At 42.4% G+C, this 18,971-nt stretch overlaps 1 protein-coding gene across 2 annotated transcripts in view; it reads right to left on the bottom strand.

The window, feature by feature from the left end:
- Positions 1–18,971, bottom strand: part of Pde5a (phosphodiesterase 5A) — a 134,654-nt gene that overhangs the window by 22,877 nt on the left and 92,806 nt on the right. For both annotated transcript variants that reach the window (XM_031375340.1, XM_031375341.1), the window contains exons 12-16: positions 17,349–17,495; positions 12,645–12,770; positions 10,841–10,935; positions 3,936–4,023; positions 136–236 (exon numbers count right to left, since the gene is read on the bottom strand). In XM_031375340.1, the coding sequence (XP_031231200.1) occupies positions 136–236; positions 3,936–4,023; positions 10,841–10,935; positions 12,645–12,770; positions 17,349–17,495 (557 nt within the window). The remainder of the gene's footprint in view (positions 1–135; positions 237–3,935; positions 4,024–10,840; positions 10,936–12,644; positions 12,771–17,348; positions 17,496–18,971) is intronic.

Below are 18,971 nucleotides of genomic sequence, written 5' to 3'. Positions count from 1 at the left end.
TTGACCGCCTGTTTTTAAAAACCACCAGTCTGGTTACAGCTGTGTCCGGACGCTGGCTTCTATAAAGACTTCCCAGTGCGGACAGGAAAACGCCTTCAAGATCTACTTGGGAGGGTGCCACTTCTTAACACTTACTTAATGTACAGTGCAAGGTCTGTGGCTAAAATTGCTTGCTTGATTATTTTCAGTGTGGTCTTGTATTCTTCAATGGAGAGGCCACTGAGAATCTGATTGCCCTTTATATAAAAAGAAAGACATTGTTAGTGCTCCACCCACGGGCGCTGCTGTGAAGAATACACTCTGAAGCTATAGTTGTATGACTTAAACACATGCCTCATATTCTGAGCCTGCTCGATAGATGCTTACGCTATTTTTCCTGTCCGTTATCACCAGACACCACCCTGGCAGGGGAGACAAAAACAGCCACATGACATTTCCCCTGCCTCTGTACATGTGTGTTTCTAACTCATAACCTCCTTGAGATTGAGTTGAAATATAAACACCAAATTAATGTGTCCTTTGCCTTCGGGCAGATTGAACTCGAATCATATGCGTGAGCATGAAGAATAAGTTGTGAAACTTTTAGATACTTGATTAGAGACACATTTTTAGACCTTAACCAATACTAAGAATTGTACGTGTTCCTTGTGAACATGACAATGTGGATGGTTAACAGGCCTGAGACAAAGGCGCTTTACTACCTGGAGACCTAAGAAAACATGGGCTCGAAGGTCTATAAGGAACCCTTAAGGGGGAGTAAGGCATATCCTGAGAGCAGGTGAGTCTTCCCCAGGGAAGAGCACAGACCCATGCGTATGTGGAATACTAATGAAAAAAGAGGCCATGAATTTTTGCAAGAGAGCAAGGAAGGGTCAATAGGAGGATTGGAAGGAAGGAAAAGAAAGAAGAAATGACATAATTATATTACAACCCCTCCCACAAAGAACAATAAAAATCACGCTAATTTTTCCTTATAGGTCATGTTTCCATACTGTGAAATATTCTTCTAAACAAGCGTGGGGGCCTATGGGGGGTAACCCATGTATACATCACTGAAGGTTTTTGTTACATAACATCCTGTATTTTTGTCTGTAATTCAAGACAGAGTAGCTCTTTGATCTTGAAGTAAACAAAGCACCAGCCAGTCCAAATACATTCAAAATTTGTGTAAACTGAATCGTAAGGCTTACTGAGTCTAAGAGCCAAGAAAGCACCCGGAGCTTTAGAAGTGAGGTCTGGAAGCAGAGAATGAAGTCAGGGAACTAGAACTGATTTGCTCAGCTGGGGGCAGAGACAGTGATTAGGGGGTAATGAGAGTCTAAAACTAACATGGGCTGAATTAATGACCAGAATCTATAATTGCAACCACAATCATTATTTTAAAATATTTCATCCTTTTAGATTTGGGCCAAAAGAAACTATTCATAAAACTCCTGATGCCCTTACTTATTTTCAAGATAAGACAATTTCCAGCAGAAGTCGAAATGTCTTTTTTGATACTGCAGTCCCAGTTTTCCTCCAAAGAGCGGAGTCTGTATTTTTTTTTTTAAATTGTGCTTACGAAGATAGAATATATAGACGGCTTTTATGACTTAAGCCAGAAAAGTGTACATCCAGATTTCTTGTGTGTTATGCGAAGTCATAGCATTCTAAATAATAATTTATACACTATCTAACAAACGAAGTATGGCAGGAAAATATTTAATCCACCTTTCTAAAGATTAGTAATTTATTTCCTTTGGAACTGAACTTGAAATAAGATACCAACAGGACATTTATAAGTTGGATGTAGTAGTGGACTCCCGTAATCCCGGCACTTGGGAGGTAGAGGCAGGGGGATTAGGGGATCAAGACCAGCTTTCAACTATTCAGGGACATAGAGGTCAGGTTGGGCTACATTAGCCCACATTTTTTTTAAAAAATCTATTTCCTCCCCTACCAAAGAAATAAATAAAAAGCTTTAGCTACAGAGCGTTTTCCCAAGGAAAGTCCAGATGTTTCCACTCTAACATGCATATGTTTCTCCAGGCTCGATTTTGGAAAATCGTACACTAAAAATAACAACGTTTATGGGAAATGGTGTTCGGGCAGATCACTGAAAAATCTATGCTGCTTTGAATCAGAGCACAAAGCCAACCATGAGAGGTTCTTGGAGGTGAACTGACCCAGAAGGGCCTCGAGGCTGCCTCCGAATGTACCAAAAGCATACAAGAGCAATGGAAGAAAGTGCTGGACTGTGAGGCGTGAGGCAGTGTGGACAGGAACTGCTCAGTAAAAGTGAAGCAGTGCCCAGAGCCTTCTGCAGCCCAGAGATGAGGGTACAATGTCCTGCGTCTCACTCTTCAAATACTTTCTTAGTGAATGCCAGGATTTAACAGTTTCTCTAATACTTTTTTATTCCCATAATATAATGCGTTAAAATGATAACGATCACATATCAATGAGTTCACGCTCCATGTTACAGCAGAAGCTATTAAGTCTCATATAAACTTTCATAGGAGGCAGCCAAACATGTTGCGTAACTTTCATTTTTAACAGTGTTGGGGATCCAACCTAGTGCCTTACACATGCAAAACACTCTACCCCTGGGCTGCACCCCAAGCTGCATGCTTCTTAGCTTTCTAGTCACACCAAGGTGTTAGGGAAGAGGTAAGAATTCCCTTTCCCTCAAGAAGGAGAGACCCTGTGTATGTCTTCTGTGTTCACTGGGGAGGTGGGACTAGAAACGATTTGTGGGATGCATCCTGCCCAAGAAATCTAAAAGGCAAGACCAGATTGTCTGGCCACTCAGTAGCTGTTGTGGGATATCCCCACAATGAGGGTGCTCAATAGAAACAATGGCATTACCACCAGTCACCCCACCAGGAACAAAGAGTGGAACACTTAGCCTTGTCAGTCTGTTAAGAATGGTCACACCCCTTCTCTTGCTTCTCTGCTTCCTTGTTCTCTGGCTGGAGAAGTAGGGAACAACACGGAGACTTAGGAGTAAGGAAGGAGTTAGAAGAAACACAGAGTAAGGAGCAGGAGATGCGGGCGGAGGCAAAGAAAGGAAGAAATTGGGCTCATAGTGTAAGTACGGAGTGGCCATTTTGGTTTGCAACATGGGAGTAGGATGTTATATGGCTGGCCCTAAAAATAGTGACCACAATGTGACTCCCTAGTTTTACTCTAGCCAGGGAGAAAACTAGACTGGAGCCCAGCAAATGTGAAGGCATTTTGATAAAATCTCCTCCAATCATGTATCATGCATTATGACTGTTCAATGTAATAATTAAAAACCTTCTTTCTTTCTTCCTCTTTTCCTTTCTTTCTTTCTTCCTTTCTTTCTTTTTCTCTTTCTTATAAAATTAACACAGCTAGACAACAGGTAATGTGAACATGTTGTTAATGTTATGCTCCTGTGTGTTTACTTAGCAAACTGTATCATGTGTTTTCTTACATTTACAAATATTCACTTATCCAAGCCATTGAATAGCTTTCTCGTTCCTTAACAAAATGGTTTGTGAGCTGCTAGAAGCTCCTATAAAACAGAGAGATGGCTGGGAGTACAGCTGCCTGGCAAAGCTCCTGGTTAGCAGGCCCAGGGCCTTAGGTTCAATCCTAGCATAACCAAAAGGAAAAAAAAAAAAAAGAAGAAACAGATACTGATCTTCATTTGTTTAAAAAGTTAAGTAGGAACCATAAAATACCAGTTTGGTTTCTAGTTTGGAGTAATTAAAGGTCAGTAATCACATTTCCCCCACGGGCAACATTAGATCGTTTTTACTGTCCAGAGAAGTGAAGCCGTAGAATGTTTGGGCTATTCCTTTCTTACCCAAAAAGGAGTAGAGAATGTTCAAGAATTTATGATGCCGGGAATAAGTCCAAAACCTAAAAATACAACTGCATGTATAAAAGCTCTCTTTGAAACTCACAACAATAAATGACATACTTACTGGGCTGTTTAGAATCATCAAGCACTGGTCAAAATGATGGTGCTCCATGATAGAATGACAGTACAGCTGGGCCAGCGGGTGCTCGCTCCTGGGAGTGATTATGTTGAAAAAAGAAAGGAAAAAAAGAAAAAACGTTCCTAAACATGTTACTTCACCAACTCATTATTATTATTATCTGAAATTATCTCAAAAACAAACTAATAATTTTCTCCCCTGCTGAGGAGAGTGGAGATAATCTCTCAGAAATAAATACTGACGTAAACTGTTTTCAGAGAATAACGCTGCCCATTTGTTCAAAGGGTAGTCTTACTGGCTTGAAATTAGAAAATACAGGATATGGGGAGTAAAGCCAGAGATCGCCAGCCCTAGGCACAGTCTTGTACCACCCCACAGTACCTGTTACTGTATTAGTTTTCGGTTCAGCACTGAGAACAAATCCATATTGCCTTTTCCTCTGAAACAATGTTCAGGCAGAAGGGTAGGGTAGCTTATTCATGTATGCCTACATACACAAGGAAAGAATCCACTGAGATGGGACCCACAGGGTCTGAATGATGGAAATCAAGACAAAGGTGGGGACAGTTCGTACATAGCCTTGGAAAGGAGGTGTGTGTGTGTGTGTGTGTGTGTGTGTGTGTGTGTGTGTGTGCGAGTGTGTGTGAAAAGGGGTAGGAAAGAGGGAGGGAGGGAGATGAGTCACAGGGTTGTTTGAATGCAGGACAGCCAGCAAGCTTTCTAAACTGAACTTGGGAGAAGCATTGAAGACTTCCTGCTGGGTAAATTGAGGGGGAAGGGTATTTATTACACTGTTTACTGTATGTGTGGGACAGGAGGACAGTCACAAAAGGACTTCTAATGCAAGACAGGAAGCCTTCCCCTTCATTTCTCATGACCCTTCACTTGTGAAAAGCAATGCTTTCCACGACTCCTTCTTCAGGATACAAGAGGCTCCTGTAACTTGTTTCTCTTAAAATGTATAGGAATGGGGCTTATGAATCACCAAGCCCCACAGTCATGATAAAAATATGAACAGCTTGCTATTTCCTCACTAGTGTATTGTTTTCCATTTTATTTGTTCACTAAAAAATAAAAATAAAAAGCTACCCAAGAGCTAACAAGATGCCCTGAAAAAAAATTTTTGGGTAGAATGAAAACCAGACAAATGCATGTGGGAAAACACAAGTTGCAGATAAAGACTGGAGAGTGGGCAAAGTTGCCTGTTCCTATTTAACAGGACACCCATCTTGCCGATTTAATGCTCCTATTGGCATAACCTGGCCCAGTTCTCCTGTACTACTCCTCTCTGCTCTGCCTCTACTTAATGATCTGTAGTTGTAGATTAGGAGTTGTGCTCAACATAAGAAATTGAGCAGTGAACTGAATTGTGTGAGCCGAATTGCATGAACAGATTGGTTGAAAGGGTTTGCTGTGATATGTGGACTACTTGGGGTCAGTTGGGGCACTGTGGCGCACTTGGAAGAGCTCAAGTAAGGGTGCCTCAGATAAAGAGGTGGCAGCCAGAAGGAAGTGGGGGAGCTATCTGCTAGCTGTTCTGGAGTTGGATCACATGGGGCATGTCTCAGGCAGGGACATGTCCTTCCATGACCTCTCTCCTGAATCTTTCCACAGACTCTCTATTCTTCTTTGTTCTTCCATATTGAAACCAACTTTACGCGCACAATGGGCACCTTCCTCATCCATATCAGGCATAGTAAAAAGAAAAGCTTTTAGGTGTCTGTTATTCTCTCTTATACAAGAAGTAAAGAGCAGAAAAGCAGGTGCTACACTAGGGACACTGAGGCTGAAAGAGCTTTAGTTAGAGGCCAGCCTAGGACACAAGGTGGGAACCTGTCCTGGAACCTATCAGCCGACTAACGAACCAACTCACATAGACGTAAGACACACAACTTGAAATAGAAGCTAGAGGCTATACCTTTAGTTTAGTATCCCATGTATTCAGCTGGTGTTAGCTGCTTATAAATCTTTCACCACGCCAGACCGTAAACCTTTGGAGTTGGCTAACATTTGTTTTCCCTAGTGAGAACAATCTCCAGTTATCAAGAACCTGAAACATGCAGGCATTGTGCTACCTGGTTTATTATTATAGTAGCTCACTATATAAGCACTTTATCAGAATGCTCACACTACCTCTTCTTTCAGCCACTGAGAGATAGAACGTTTCCTTCATTCTTTAACAGACTTGAAGCTGGTGCCAATCAGAAAGGCCTCTACCTTGTCTTGGCCCACCCTGGATACCCCTCCTCTGACCACATGGCTGGTGCCCACAGGAGTGAACTGTACTCACACTGTCTGGTGTAGGTGAGATAAGGCCTGGGAACCATCTTTGACTAAGGGGCGAGGGGACCTACTGCCTTCTGCCTTAAAGCTGAGTGGCTCCAGGTTTCCTTCCATAAGTTTCCTCCAAAATACCAAAATAGCTCTTCCAGTTATGGGGATATCGAGGACCAGTTGCTCAAATATGTGTATATTGGGATAATATCTCTCTCCATCCTTCATCCTAGGCCTTTTTTCCTGCTCCTGGGGGGTCATATTCACTAATAAACTAGGCATACACCAATTTTTTTTATCTCAAATTAGGGTTTTAGAGGAACCCTTATAAATCTACCTTATAAATCTACTGTAGGCTGAGACTGCTATAAATGAGCATTTCTGTATTTGTTTTTTAGGTGACCAAATTTCAGATAGAGTGTGTCACTCTCTCAATGATGATATGAACGACAGGCCTGGGGTTCAAGTATTTCCTCTCATTGCCTTGCACTGTGATGGTGGCGCAGGGCCCTACGCAGTGTCTACGCACTGACCTTGTTAGGAGCTGGTCCAGGAAATGCAACTAGGTATCTCTCAAACCAGTTGGAACTTCAAATGCTCTTCACATTTTTAGGTGAGGCAGAAAGAAGTGCTTCACATTAGAGAGAGGATTTTCGGCTTTTGAGGCAGACAAATGCCAAAATGTGTTTGTCTCTACTTACATTCTAAAAATACAAATTCATGAATCAAGCAATGGGTGAAAATGTCTCAGATTTCCTGTTTATTAAAAAAAAAAAAAGGAATCTCGAAACCAATGTATTCATGTCGCCTCTATTTAAGGCCACATCAGAAGGTCCTATGTAAACCGCTGCCGCTGTGGAATTCTATTCCCACGCTGACGTCAGTGAGCACTACTGGACTGGCATACTTTCTCTGCGTTTTCCTCTGTCTTGCACAGTCCTTGCTCTTTCTTGGACAGTGGTTTTAGGAAACGTACAAGAAACAGAAAGCCTTAGAAACTGATTCAAAGTTCATGACCTGTGAGGCAAACAGCGCTGTCACCTAGGCTACTGCCATGGTGTTCTTGACTCTGCCTGTCACGTGTGCAGGACCCTGGGTTGGAATCTCCACCGCTTTGTAACCAATGACCCTGCTCCTTCGCGCTCATCACTTCAGCACTGTTCCAGTTTTTCAGACTAGAAGTTGTGATATTTTTTTTCTCCTCCCTTGGTACATATCGCTCCCTTCCCTTTGGTAATTAGCATGTTTCCTTTGGCCTCTTCCCCCTCTATTCTCTGTGACTGTCAGTTTGTAACTGGCTTCTTGAGGCAGTTCTCTAATTGAGCTCTGTGGTTCTAATCTCAACCTATTTGTCATTGTGGCTCATGCTGTGAATTCTTCCTGGGAAATGTTCTTATTGCCTGTGGCAACAGCTCCTCTTTAAAAATCCTATCAGTTTTACTCCATGCTGCTTAGTGTCGCACCCCTCCCTGGAAGGGATCTGTGGCTCCTCCTGTTTGTCCATTTTCATGCTGGCCTACCACTAATGTTCTGTGAAGTACCCACCTTACAGCATCCTGGAACGTCTTTGTACTTTTTCTGAAAACCCACCCCCTTTTCAGCATCTAGGTTTAGTCTCATTTTCTCTATGGATAGTGGAGATGGACTATACTCTGCTTAGCCAATCTCTTAGTATCTCTTCTGGATACTTGAAGTCCACGGCATCCAATGACTCAGGACTTGGTAGATAACTTCTGTCACTGTCATTTCAAGGGTCAGGAGCTACACTGTATATGTCACTAGCAAAGAACCAAAGCTCTAGCAATTATTCATTACGCATAAGCCCACCATGTAGCATAATTTCTGGTGAATCATTTTATTATCATTGGACTTGAAACTAAGCAAATAAACGCACATGCAAATCCTGTGACATCAACCACAGGTTTGATACAGAAACTTTCTCTATGCAATACAAGATTTATAACATTAAAAAGGGTGAATGTTTGTACTTTAGCTACTGTGTTCTAATCACCCATTCATTTTGTTTTTATTGTTTTGAGGCAGAACCTCATGTAGCTCAGGCTGGCCCCACACATGCTATGTAACTGAGGTTAACCTTGAGCATCATCTGACCACCCTGCCTTTATCTCCTGAGTGGATCACCAAGGCTAGTTTATATGGTGCGAAGGGTCAAACCCAGAGCTCCATGTATGCTTATGTAAGCACTCTATCCACCAAACTGCAACCACAGTCTATACCAGCGCTCATGTTCACAGTTCATATACGTCCGAGAGAATTCCTCCTTCCCTCCCATCAAGAAAAGTACGTGGAAGCTGTGCCCTTACACAGATCACAGGATACCAGTGGGATTTCCCTGGCGATCTCAGCCTTCCTAATGAAGGAAGGGAGCAAGGAAACCGACGGTGGTCCAAGGGGATAGACTCCTACCCAAGGAAAGCCTTACCTCCAAGCAGCTTCCCCAAAGTCGTTTAAGAAGGAGGACGACGATTTCGGTTTGCCAGTGAATATTTCCTTCTCTCTGACTAACTGCTCTTGTTTGTGTACCTTCTTTCTGTATTTTTTATTATGTGTCACTTTGGACATCTTGTGGGAACTGGTACTGTATGCCCCTTTAGAAGAAATAACTTTGTGTGGGATGCTTACAGGACCTTTCCACCTCAAGTGTTCGCTTGACACTTTAAGTGTCCTACTTACCAGTCCAACTTTAAGTACCGGTCATTACCAGCCAGGAAAGGAAAAGTCCAGTTTTCCTGTACTCAAAGCACAGTGACGACTCGGTGAGAAATAAAAGTCTCTGAACCACTTTAGATTTTTCAAGAGTTACTACTTTGTGTGTAAGAAAGTAAAATTCTACAATCCACATGCCCCCGCCCCACCCCCCACCCCAGGGATCTTTACCTACAGAGATGATGCTATCTCTCCAGACCGTCTTCTGGGCAAATTTTTTTAGTCTAACAAAATTTAATAGATTTATATAAAAAAAAAACCAAACTGTTTACAGTAACTATTTTTTAAAGAAATGAGAATAGAGTTGCGTTTTTTTTTCTTATTTTTCACTTATATAGAGCAACATGAGAGCAATTTCTACAAAAAAATAACGGTATATTGTGGTATATGTACTAATAACATGCTGTTCCTTTCTGAGCTAGGCAGGAGTGGGGGATAGCCACATGTGTGTATGGGCTGACATGTATGGGTCACTCCTGTGGAACACCGTGGCTCTTCTCCTCTCGCCACCTCCCTTTCATCAGTACTGTTCATGTGACACTCTGGATCTCCGTCATATAAGGCACACTGACGAAGGACATGCCACCAAGTTACTTCTCCAGATCTCTAGGTTTTCAAGTGGAAACAGCCAGTCTGCAGCAGGCAAGACTCTTCTGTCTTGTTACTTGCACAGGACATGGTTGTACATCCTTGCAATTCTTCTTACACTACATCTTCTGTTTATCAGGTAACGGGCCACGATTAGAAAGCTTTCACAAACATCCCGGAAATACTTGGGGTTTCCATTTGGGAGTGATCAGTCAGGTGACTAGTACACTTCCAAAGGCACTCAGCAGTAACAGATTCTGCCGCTAAAACGTAGACTGTTCAATCAAGTTGCGTCAAGAAGTCAACCAGACTGCAACAGGAGCTCAGTGATTTGATGAGAAGCCCTGTCAGTCTCATTAGCTCAGTTGTCATCACAAGATGCTGCTTAAGTGTGGTCCCAGAGGTTAGAGCCTTACTCTTAAGATCTGCCAGTGAGAGTGTCATGCTCGACACAACCATTTCTAGTAACTGTCGCTAGAATTCAACACAGTATATGACAAACCTTCCTCTGCATGGTGACACTTGTGGCCTCTGAAAACACATGCCAACCTTGTGATATGGGCATGTCATTCTTTCCATTTTAAAGAAAATTAAGGTGTAGGGAAATTGCTTCCTTGCTCCAGGCTACACAGGAATTCTGGCAGAGCGACAGCCTGACCACAGAACGTGTAATATGTGATATATACCCTTACTAAAACTGAGAACCTTCATCTACTGAGAATCACAAGCAAGCAGGGCCAAGGTAAAAACTTTTTCAAATACTGTCTTTTCCACTTCACAGTAAAAATCCTACCCCTTCTGGACTATTCTTCATGGTTTTCTTTCTCTCTTTCCTTCCTTCCTTCTTTTCTTTCTTCCTTCCTTCCTTCCTTTCTTCCTTCCTTCCTTTCTTCTTCTTTTGTTTTTTTTTTTCCAAGACATGGTTTCTCTGTGTAGCTCTGGCTGTCTTAAAACTAACTCTGTAGACCAGGCTAGCCTTGAACTCACAGAGATATCTCTGCCTCTGCCACCTTAATATTGGGATTAAAAGCTGGGTGCACACAAACTAAATCAAACCTCACAATGATCATGTAATAAGAGTCTCAGCAGAAATACTGTTTGAACTTCAGGCCTGAAATGTGATCAGTACGGTATGACACCTGCATCAATTTCCCATTTTCCTTAGACGTAGCCAGACTATGTAAAGAAACTTAGCCAAAGTATTCTTTGTACCTTTTTCCCCCCCATAGCTCTAACTTTAAAAAGTACAGTTCAGTAATGCAGAGGAAACACTTTCTTGTTTTCTCGGCTAGCCATCTTACCGCTGTATGTATGAGTTGTTCACACCACGATGATCCAAATCATGGCTTAGAGCAGCGATCAGCAAAGCAAGGATCTCCAGATCCGTCAACTTGTTCTGTGTGCAAAGGCATTGAAGGAAAGAGAGAGATAAAGCTCGGGTGGAGGTATGCTCCTACGACTTCTCAGTGTTCGTTCCTGTACTCGTGTGTGGCTACAGAGTGCTCTCCAGAAATTCTACTCTACAGGAGAATTTGTCATTGCCATGTTGTCATTTACAAGGAGCTACTACAAATGTCACTGAACAATAGAAAAAAACTGAAACGCTGGTGCAGTGGATAAAAGTGTTTGCTATACATGCAAACTTGGCAACGTAAGGTCAGGTCTGGTAACGGACAGAGGCAGGGCAGACCCACCTCCTGAGGTTGTCCTCTGTGTGACCTCTACAGCTGGGCCATGACACATGTGCACACCAACACATCCTAGCACTACATAATTTTTTTAAGTTAAAAAAAAAATGAAAATGAACACTCTACCCACTCATAGTTAGTGCCATGAATCTTATGTTCACATATGTGGAATGACTGTAACACACTTTAATATGTTTTCTGTAATCATTTTTTACTCCCTGTGATAGGCTGCTATATTAAGTAACCGAGCCAATGTGACTGTTAAATAATATAGTAGAAATAGAATTACTAGAAAAATGGTTTTCAAGACTTGCCTAATATATTCCAAGCCTACATATCGGTTATTTTTGAGTACTTGTCATTTATATTATTTACGGTACTATGCTCGTTGTCAGTGACACAATGTATGAAATACAAGTTAAATTACCACATTACTCTATCATATGGGAATGCCCGGCACTGTGAGCTCTGGTGCATGTGTGAAAACTGTCACGTCGTTCTTCATCATGAAAAGCACAGGCAGCTTTCTCAGGTGGTAATCCTAAGACTCACGGTCAACCCAAGGTAAGCTTATCTTTTTCTTAGAAATCTTTCTGTAGAGTAAAACAGCTGCTGTGTTATTTTGCATGGCTTCTTAGACAGTAGCTCTGCAATCAAATCCAAGCCTTTACACATAGTATCCCAGTGTTCAGTCACTAAGCCGAACCCAAGCCCAGTCACTTCTTTTAAAACCAGCCACTTAAAATATATAACCTATGCAAGTAAGATATTTGACAGAGGATAATGTTTTTAAATTTTATGTTTTGAAACTGGGAGGCTCTGAATTTGACTTATGTAGCAGATGCCTAGTGTCGATTACTTAGAATAACTAGCCAGTTCCCTCTGAAGATGGAATCTAAGGACAGAGATATAACAGGATTTGGCTGGAAATGGATACTTTGTGTGTGTGTGTGTGTTTTCTGCACTGATCTTTCTTTTACTCAGGCTCTAACCAAGGCACATGAAATAAAACCTGTCTGAAATAGTATTTATAGAAGTGACAACCTTCCACACAGAGTCCAACAGACAATGTGCTCATGTATGATGGCATTTGGGGGTTTTTGAGTAATTCTACTATGGAGCAGTTGACTGTGAAATGAGAAGTGTAATGTTTTTCTTTCACTCTCTTCCTCTGATGGAAATAGTTGTTTGCCCAAGGATTACTAAAATGTAACATGACGTTAGGGAATTTTACTACATAACCTTTATTACAAATGAAAGAAAGCTAGTGGCCAACTACTGTACTGTGTTAATTTTCAACCAGCCATGAGTCACAATTTGGTAAATTATATATCACTATAAGAGCACACTGAAAATAATTTGAAAAAATACGCTGTCAGATCCACTGAGCGGGAATCCGAATGGCTCCGTGAAATACCTGAATCTTGCCGGCTTTCAGAGCAGCAAACATGCACTGGGCTGTGTTAAAGGCATGCCTCCAATTGTGGTAGGCAACGTTCTTCCGATAATTCTTCTTAACACTTAAAATCCATCTGCAAAGAACCTGTGGGAAGTGGGCATAAGGAGTGACAGTTATTTGCCAAGTTTCTAAGTTCCAGGTCCCCTGCAGTGTTCACCTTCAATCCCCACAAGTGTGAGGGAGGCACACGTAACTATTTGATCATTTACAGAGGAAGAAGCCAACAGGCAACCTGCGATTGGTGGTTGTTCATAAAGGGCGGGGCCAGAATTCAAGCATTACCAATTCAACCAAAACCTACCAAGCCGACCTAGTCAAGTTAGATGAAAAAATAGGTAATATCTCAAAGAAAGGTACTTTGTCTTAGGTAGGACACCAACGACCTTTATAAAAACAAAAAACAAAACAACAACAACAACAACAAAAATCCCCTGTGTTATTGTTAGAATCCAGAGTCATAGGTGCATGGATGTTTGGGAATGAGTTCTCCCATGTTCTCGTGTGGTACACTTGTGAAGGTATTTAGTCCAAGGATCTAAGCTGGACTGGGATTGAGGTATCTAGCTCAAGTCTCAGGACAAGCTAGAATTCCAGATTTTAATGCCTTCTTCATTAGATCTTTATAACTTAGGTTCTGCCTAACGCACTTAGTGCCTGGCTACCAAGAAATCCAAATTTGAAGATACTGTATAAATCTCCTGGGACCCATATGGGAAAAAAATTTTTTTTTTATTTTAAAAGATGGGAAGCAGGAAAAAAGCAGAATTGTTCAAGCAAGTCTTCCAAGTTGGGTTTAACTTCTAAGGGGAATATTAAATAAACCCCCAGGGACTCATGATCTGAGCATGGTGATTCTGCTTGTGTTCCCAGTCTGCTTCTCTTAAAAATCTGAATGATTTACTATGGTTTTGTAGAAACAAGCGTGTGCTTTCCTTGAGTGCGTCTGTGGGAATATCGCATACTCAGAGAGCATTGCCTTAGGATTGGAAAGAGTACACGGGACAGGAATGGCAAGTGTCCATCTTTGTGACTGGCTCTGGGGGCTGAGAGGGAACCTCCTCCCTGTTGGTAGAAACTGCTCCATCACAGGGGACACGGCCGGATCCCTTTTCTCCAGGCGACCTCTTCTTCTGGTTCTCAGTTCAGTTCACAGGGAATTCCCCCCAAAAGAACCTTGGGATCTCTGAGCTTTGGGCCCTGGGAGCTGCCCTAGTGTAAGGACCTTTGTGTGCCTGCAGCGGGTGTGTTCTCCCTGAGCCTCGACATCTCAGTCCAGCATCTCCTTACGCCGGACATTTTTGAACAGTCCAGTGCGAAGATAACAGATCAGCTGCAGCAGGAGTATTTTAAATGAAAGCCACAAGTTTAATTGGATGTGTTTTGAGAATACGCATTGGCATCATGCAAGAAACTACTTGTGATTAATTGAAGCAGCAAGAAAAATAGTCGGGAAGACTGCAAATTCGGTGTCTGTGTACATCTTTCACTGGTTCAAAAGTGTAAAGGTGTTGCTATTGAATTATGTAGACATACTCTGCAATTGAATCATTGGCCTAAAGTTAGGAATTTGATAAAACATATGAGGCTTGGAGTTTTTGGAGGATGGCCCCCTCCATCCTAGCACACATTAAACCCCACCTCCTGAGCCTCTAGGGGAAGGAAAACTGTTGCATAGAACCTGCTTAGAATCTGAACAGGGCTCAGGTTAATTCTTGGTAAAGAGGCTTGCTTGGTAGCTGATAACACTCGTTGAGGAAGGCCAAAGACTGCCTGAGACTGTCTTAAAGACGGTCTCAAGAGTACAGCTACTGCCAGGAGGTGGAAGGTGAAGCACCTAAGCACAGGTTAAGAAGGGAGACTCAGAGACCTCAGAAGCCATGCCACGGATGCCGTAATCATGAACTCACGGTGAATCCTGCCTCGCTCTAAGCCAAGGAGAATAACATTTTCTTTCCCCTCTTCCTATCTCCTCTTTCAGAACGAAGCTGACCCAAACCCTAGACCTGCTTGCCCTGTCACCGGGCATTCTTGTTTTTTTCTGAAAACCTGCAACCACAGCAGCTGCTCACAGACTCGCCGAGCCTGTGTGGGCTCTGGACCTCCCACTCTCTCGCCCTCTGTTCCTGGCAGCTGCTGAGATCCACAACTCACTGTCCCTGCAATTTCTCTCAAACTCCAATAAAAGGATCCTCAAGTTTCTACATCTGTTTAAAAATTCTTTTCCTACGTGACTAAGACACTGCAGAAAGGACCTGTTCCGCAGGGACAGTGGCAGGGGTACAATAAGCAAGGGCAGCCGGCCGGGGGGAGGCGGGGCAGAAACAGAAAGGACAGAAGTGGAAATACAATCAACAAGTGTGTTATCCTAATAAACTGGACTGTTTCAGAGACCAGTAACAGGCAATGGCTGCCACCAGCACCAATTAATACTGAAGGTTTGTTGTTCAGTGGGAGATGTCTTGGTAGGGGCATCCTCTGTAGCAAGGAATTTTAATTTTCTCCATCTAAAGTTATATTGACAATAAAACCTGAAATAAAAGATGACTAGACAGTAGGGCAGGAAGTTCAACCATAATAATCCTAATGCCCAGACTGACGTTGCCCAGAACAAATGTAAACAAATGTGTTTTTGTTTTATTTTCATCTAAGTTACTTAGCCCATGGAGTGCCCCACATTCGATAAAACTCCTTCACCTTGTTTAAGTTTTATGTAAAGGAATTAAAACCTTTTAATCTCCCATCTTGTGGGCAATTTTCCTGGAAATCTATTGATCTCATCCACCTGGTAAAGCTTTTGTTTATGCAAAGGGATAAACAAAAGTCCCTGAGTTCCTGGAACTCTATAGCCAGGAGCAGCCCGTCCCTTTCCTTCATTTTCTTAGCACTGACTCTTTTAAAACTAACCAGTCTCACAGACAGCAAGGCCAGAACGGGCCAGTGAGGAAAATACACAGTCACCATCTGCATTAGAATAAAACCAAAGTTCATATCCTACCCTACCCCGGTGTGCTTGCTGGCCTAGTCTGTGGCACAGGGCTTCACTTTTTTTTTTTTTTTGCAAAAAAGAAACTGCCTTGCCTGGCTACTTTATTCAAGTATTTCTTTGAGAGACACTAACATTATCATTTATTTTTCTTTTTACATTCAGATAGGGGTTATATACAAAGAAAAGGAATGTAGGTGAGGAGTAATTTCCTATGGGTAAGAACCCAAGGAAATGATTGCTAGCGAAAGTAAGTGAGAATCTGTATGACCCAGTCCTCAAATGCTGTCTATCAGCCAAGCAAAATCAACAACAAGAGTTGCACACACACAAAAAAATCACACTCCCATGTTCTAGCCAAGCCCTTGGAGGTCAGTGTTAGTTACAGATGTGGGCACTCCAGGAACACATGGATCTGATCAAGGTCTTTAGTAAAACTGTGATCCGGGTGTAGTGTAGGGCTGCTAACTGTAGATGTGAGCTTATTGCATTCATGAAGCAGACATTTTTTTTTTAAAGATTTATTTATTTTATGTATGTAACTATACTGTCGCTGTCTTCAGACACACAGAGGACATCAGATACCATGACAAATGGTTGTGAGCCATCATGTGGTTGCTGGGAATTGAACTCGGGACCCTGAAGAGGTGTGGAAACTGAGACCGTGGAGATAAACTGCCAGAGTGAATTTGTGCTGATCACTGAGAGAGCTATGATTGACATCCATGACATCTCTATTCCACTCGGGTGTGGGTTCTTCAACTATGAGTGGGATTCATTCACAAGAGCTTGTTGGAGTGATTGAACATGACATCCCTTAACTAACTCCCAGACAAGATTGACCCATTGTTAGCCTATTTGTATTATTGGGTTTTCATCTTTAAAAAAAAAAAAGTAACATAAACTTTGGTTAAACTTAAAAAGTAATTAGACTCAGGTCTCTGGGAACACAAACGATACCTTATTAACCTTAGCTGTATTTACCCTTAGTTTTCTTTCCATACCGTGAGGCCTTTGTGAGCATGGTCCACTCATCGTTGGAATCACACAGAACACTGAGTCACTTTTCACTTTATGAATGAAAAGTAATGTTAAGTAAAGAAAACCTCGAAGACTTGTAAATGTTTAGATAGGAAATCTGTATTTGGAGACTGGGTCTCATTTCTGCTCCAGAGAGATGACCTCGTTTGAAGAGTCTGGCCTCACAACAGGCACCTATGGCTCTGGTCCATTCTGCATTGCTAATCACAACCCTGGTGATAACATCTTTACTTCCCTGCTTTGAGCTTTTCAGTGAGTCACCCCTGGTGCCAGGAGGGCAGCCAGTGTTCTTTGATGGCTGACTGGTCTATGTGTTCTGCTGCTCAGCTTTCCAGATGCTTCTCTGGCCACCCTCCCCTTGATCCCGTGTTCCACCCAGAATCCCGTGCCACCTGATTTAGCACTACTTCCATCGCTTTGAGTAAGATCCTCCTGCATTCTCCAACCTGGTGCTTGATACATGGCAGGAATCAAAAACCACTGAAGGTTTATCTTAGGCAACAATATGTTAGTCAGTAAAACTGAAAACCCTATTACAAGCTGGCAGTCAGATCCAGTTTTCCATCTTATACACCCATGAGTATAAACACACACACACACACACACACACACACACATACAGACCACTGCCTTCCTACCTCATGTTTCATCTGGAAGTTCTGAACAAGGTTGAGGTCAGTGAACATCCGAATTGTACAGAGCGCTGTTTCCAAATCAGACAGCTCAAAGTCACTGAAGCTGAAGTCGGTAATTTTAAGGGTTTGGGCAGATGGTACCACAGCAGCCTTTAAAAAAAAAAAGAGAGAAGGAAATGAAATAAAACCATGAATTAAGATAGCAGTAATTCATAATGCTTTCTTAACTTTTCTATATGGAAACAGAAGATCTCATTTATTTTATTTTTCCTTTCACTATTGCTTCACTATTGAAATATTCAATATTTCAAGCCTGGGTCTGGAATGTTTGCGTAGGTGCCCTTCCGTGAAAGGTCTGTCCACCAGCCCAGCACTATTGGGCTGTCTTATTTTGATTTTCTATTGCTGTCATAAAACACCATGACCAAAAGCAACCTGGGGGTAGAAAAGGTTTATTTTGTTTTGCAGTTTGTGGTTGGTCCATCATCTAAGGAAACAGGGACAGAACTCAAGGTAGGAACCTGGTGGCAAGAACTGATGTAGAGGCCATGGCGGAGTGCTCCTTACTGCTTGCTAAGCCCACCTTCTTATAGCACGGGTCCCAAGGTGGCACTGCCCTTCCGTATCAATCAAGAAAAGGCACCAATAGCTTGCCCACATGCCAATCTGGTGGAGGCATTTTTTCAACTGAGGTTCGCTCTTCCAAAATGACTCTAGCTCAAGCTTATATAAAGCCAGCTAGCGCATGGGAGGAGGTGGGATATTTTAGAAGCAGACGCAATTAGATTACTGGAGGTATGCTCTAGAATGATTGACTCTGAAGCCTTCTTTCCTCTTTCAGTCATGGAACAAGCAGCTTTCTCTGCGAGGCTTCTCCCGTAATGCACTGTGTTAACTCCAGACCCCCAAAGCAATGGAGGCAACTTGATTACATAGTACAAACTCTGAAGATGTAAGCCCACACAAACGTCCTCATTTTCTGTTGCTCACGTCCAGGATTTTGTCAAGCAATGACAAACTGCAGTATACTAGAAATCTTTATCACAGGATCCCCTCCACCTTTTACACTGAGTCATGGGAATAACTTGATTCCAGATAGGTGAAAGAAGAGAGAGGCTTGCTACCGTGAGATTGTACTTCTAACAATATTCGGCACAGAGGATCCCAACAGTCTGGCTTTGATACTTCTCTGGTCTTACTCATTTCACAGATGAATCTGGAACTATCCCATGGATGGAAGGCAAGCGGTAAACAAAGTACGGATAATGGTCCAAGAATTGGACATTTCATTCATACAAAACCCTTAAGGATACTATGTGTCCATTTCTCTAGCCACACCAATGGAAGCACAGGTAAGGGATAAAGATTGGTTTCCATGACAGTGTGAGTAGAGTCTACAATGTAGACTAAAGGTGGTTCTCTCCAAAGCTTGAGCATGACAATCACCTATCCCACCAAACAAACAAAGCACTTGCTTGGGAATTTCTTTTTTTCTTTTCTCTTCTCTTCTCTTCTCTTCTCTTCTCTTCTCTTCTCTTCTCTTCCTCTCCTCTCCTCTCCTCCTCTCCTCTCTCTCCCCTCCCCTCCCCTCCCCTCCCCTCCCTTCTTCTTCTCTCCCTCTCCCTC

Source organism: Mastomys coucha, unplaced genomic scaffold (genome assembly GCF_008632895.1).
Source record: "Mastomys coucha isolate ucsf_1 unplaced genomic scaffold, UCSF_Mcou_1 pScaffold16, whole genome shotgun sequence".
NCBI classification, from domain to species: Eukaryota; Metazoa; Chordata; class Mammalia; order Rodentia; family Muridae; genus Mastomys; species Mastomys coucha.
The sequence above is the reverse complement of the archived record's forward strand: the minus strand, read 5'-3'. Positions and strand labels throughout refer to the sequence as shown.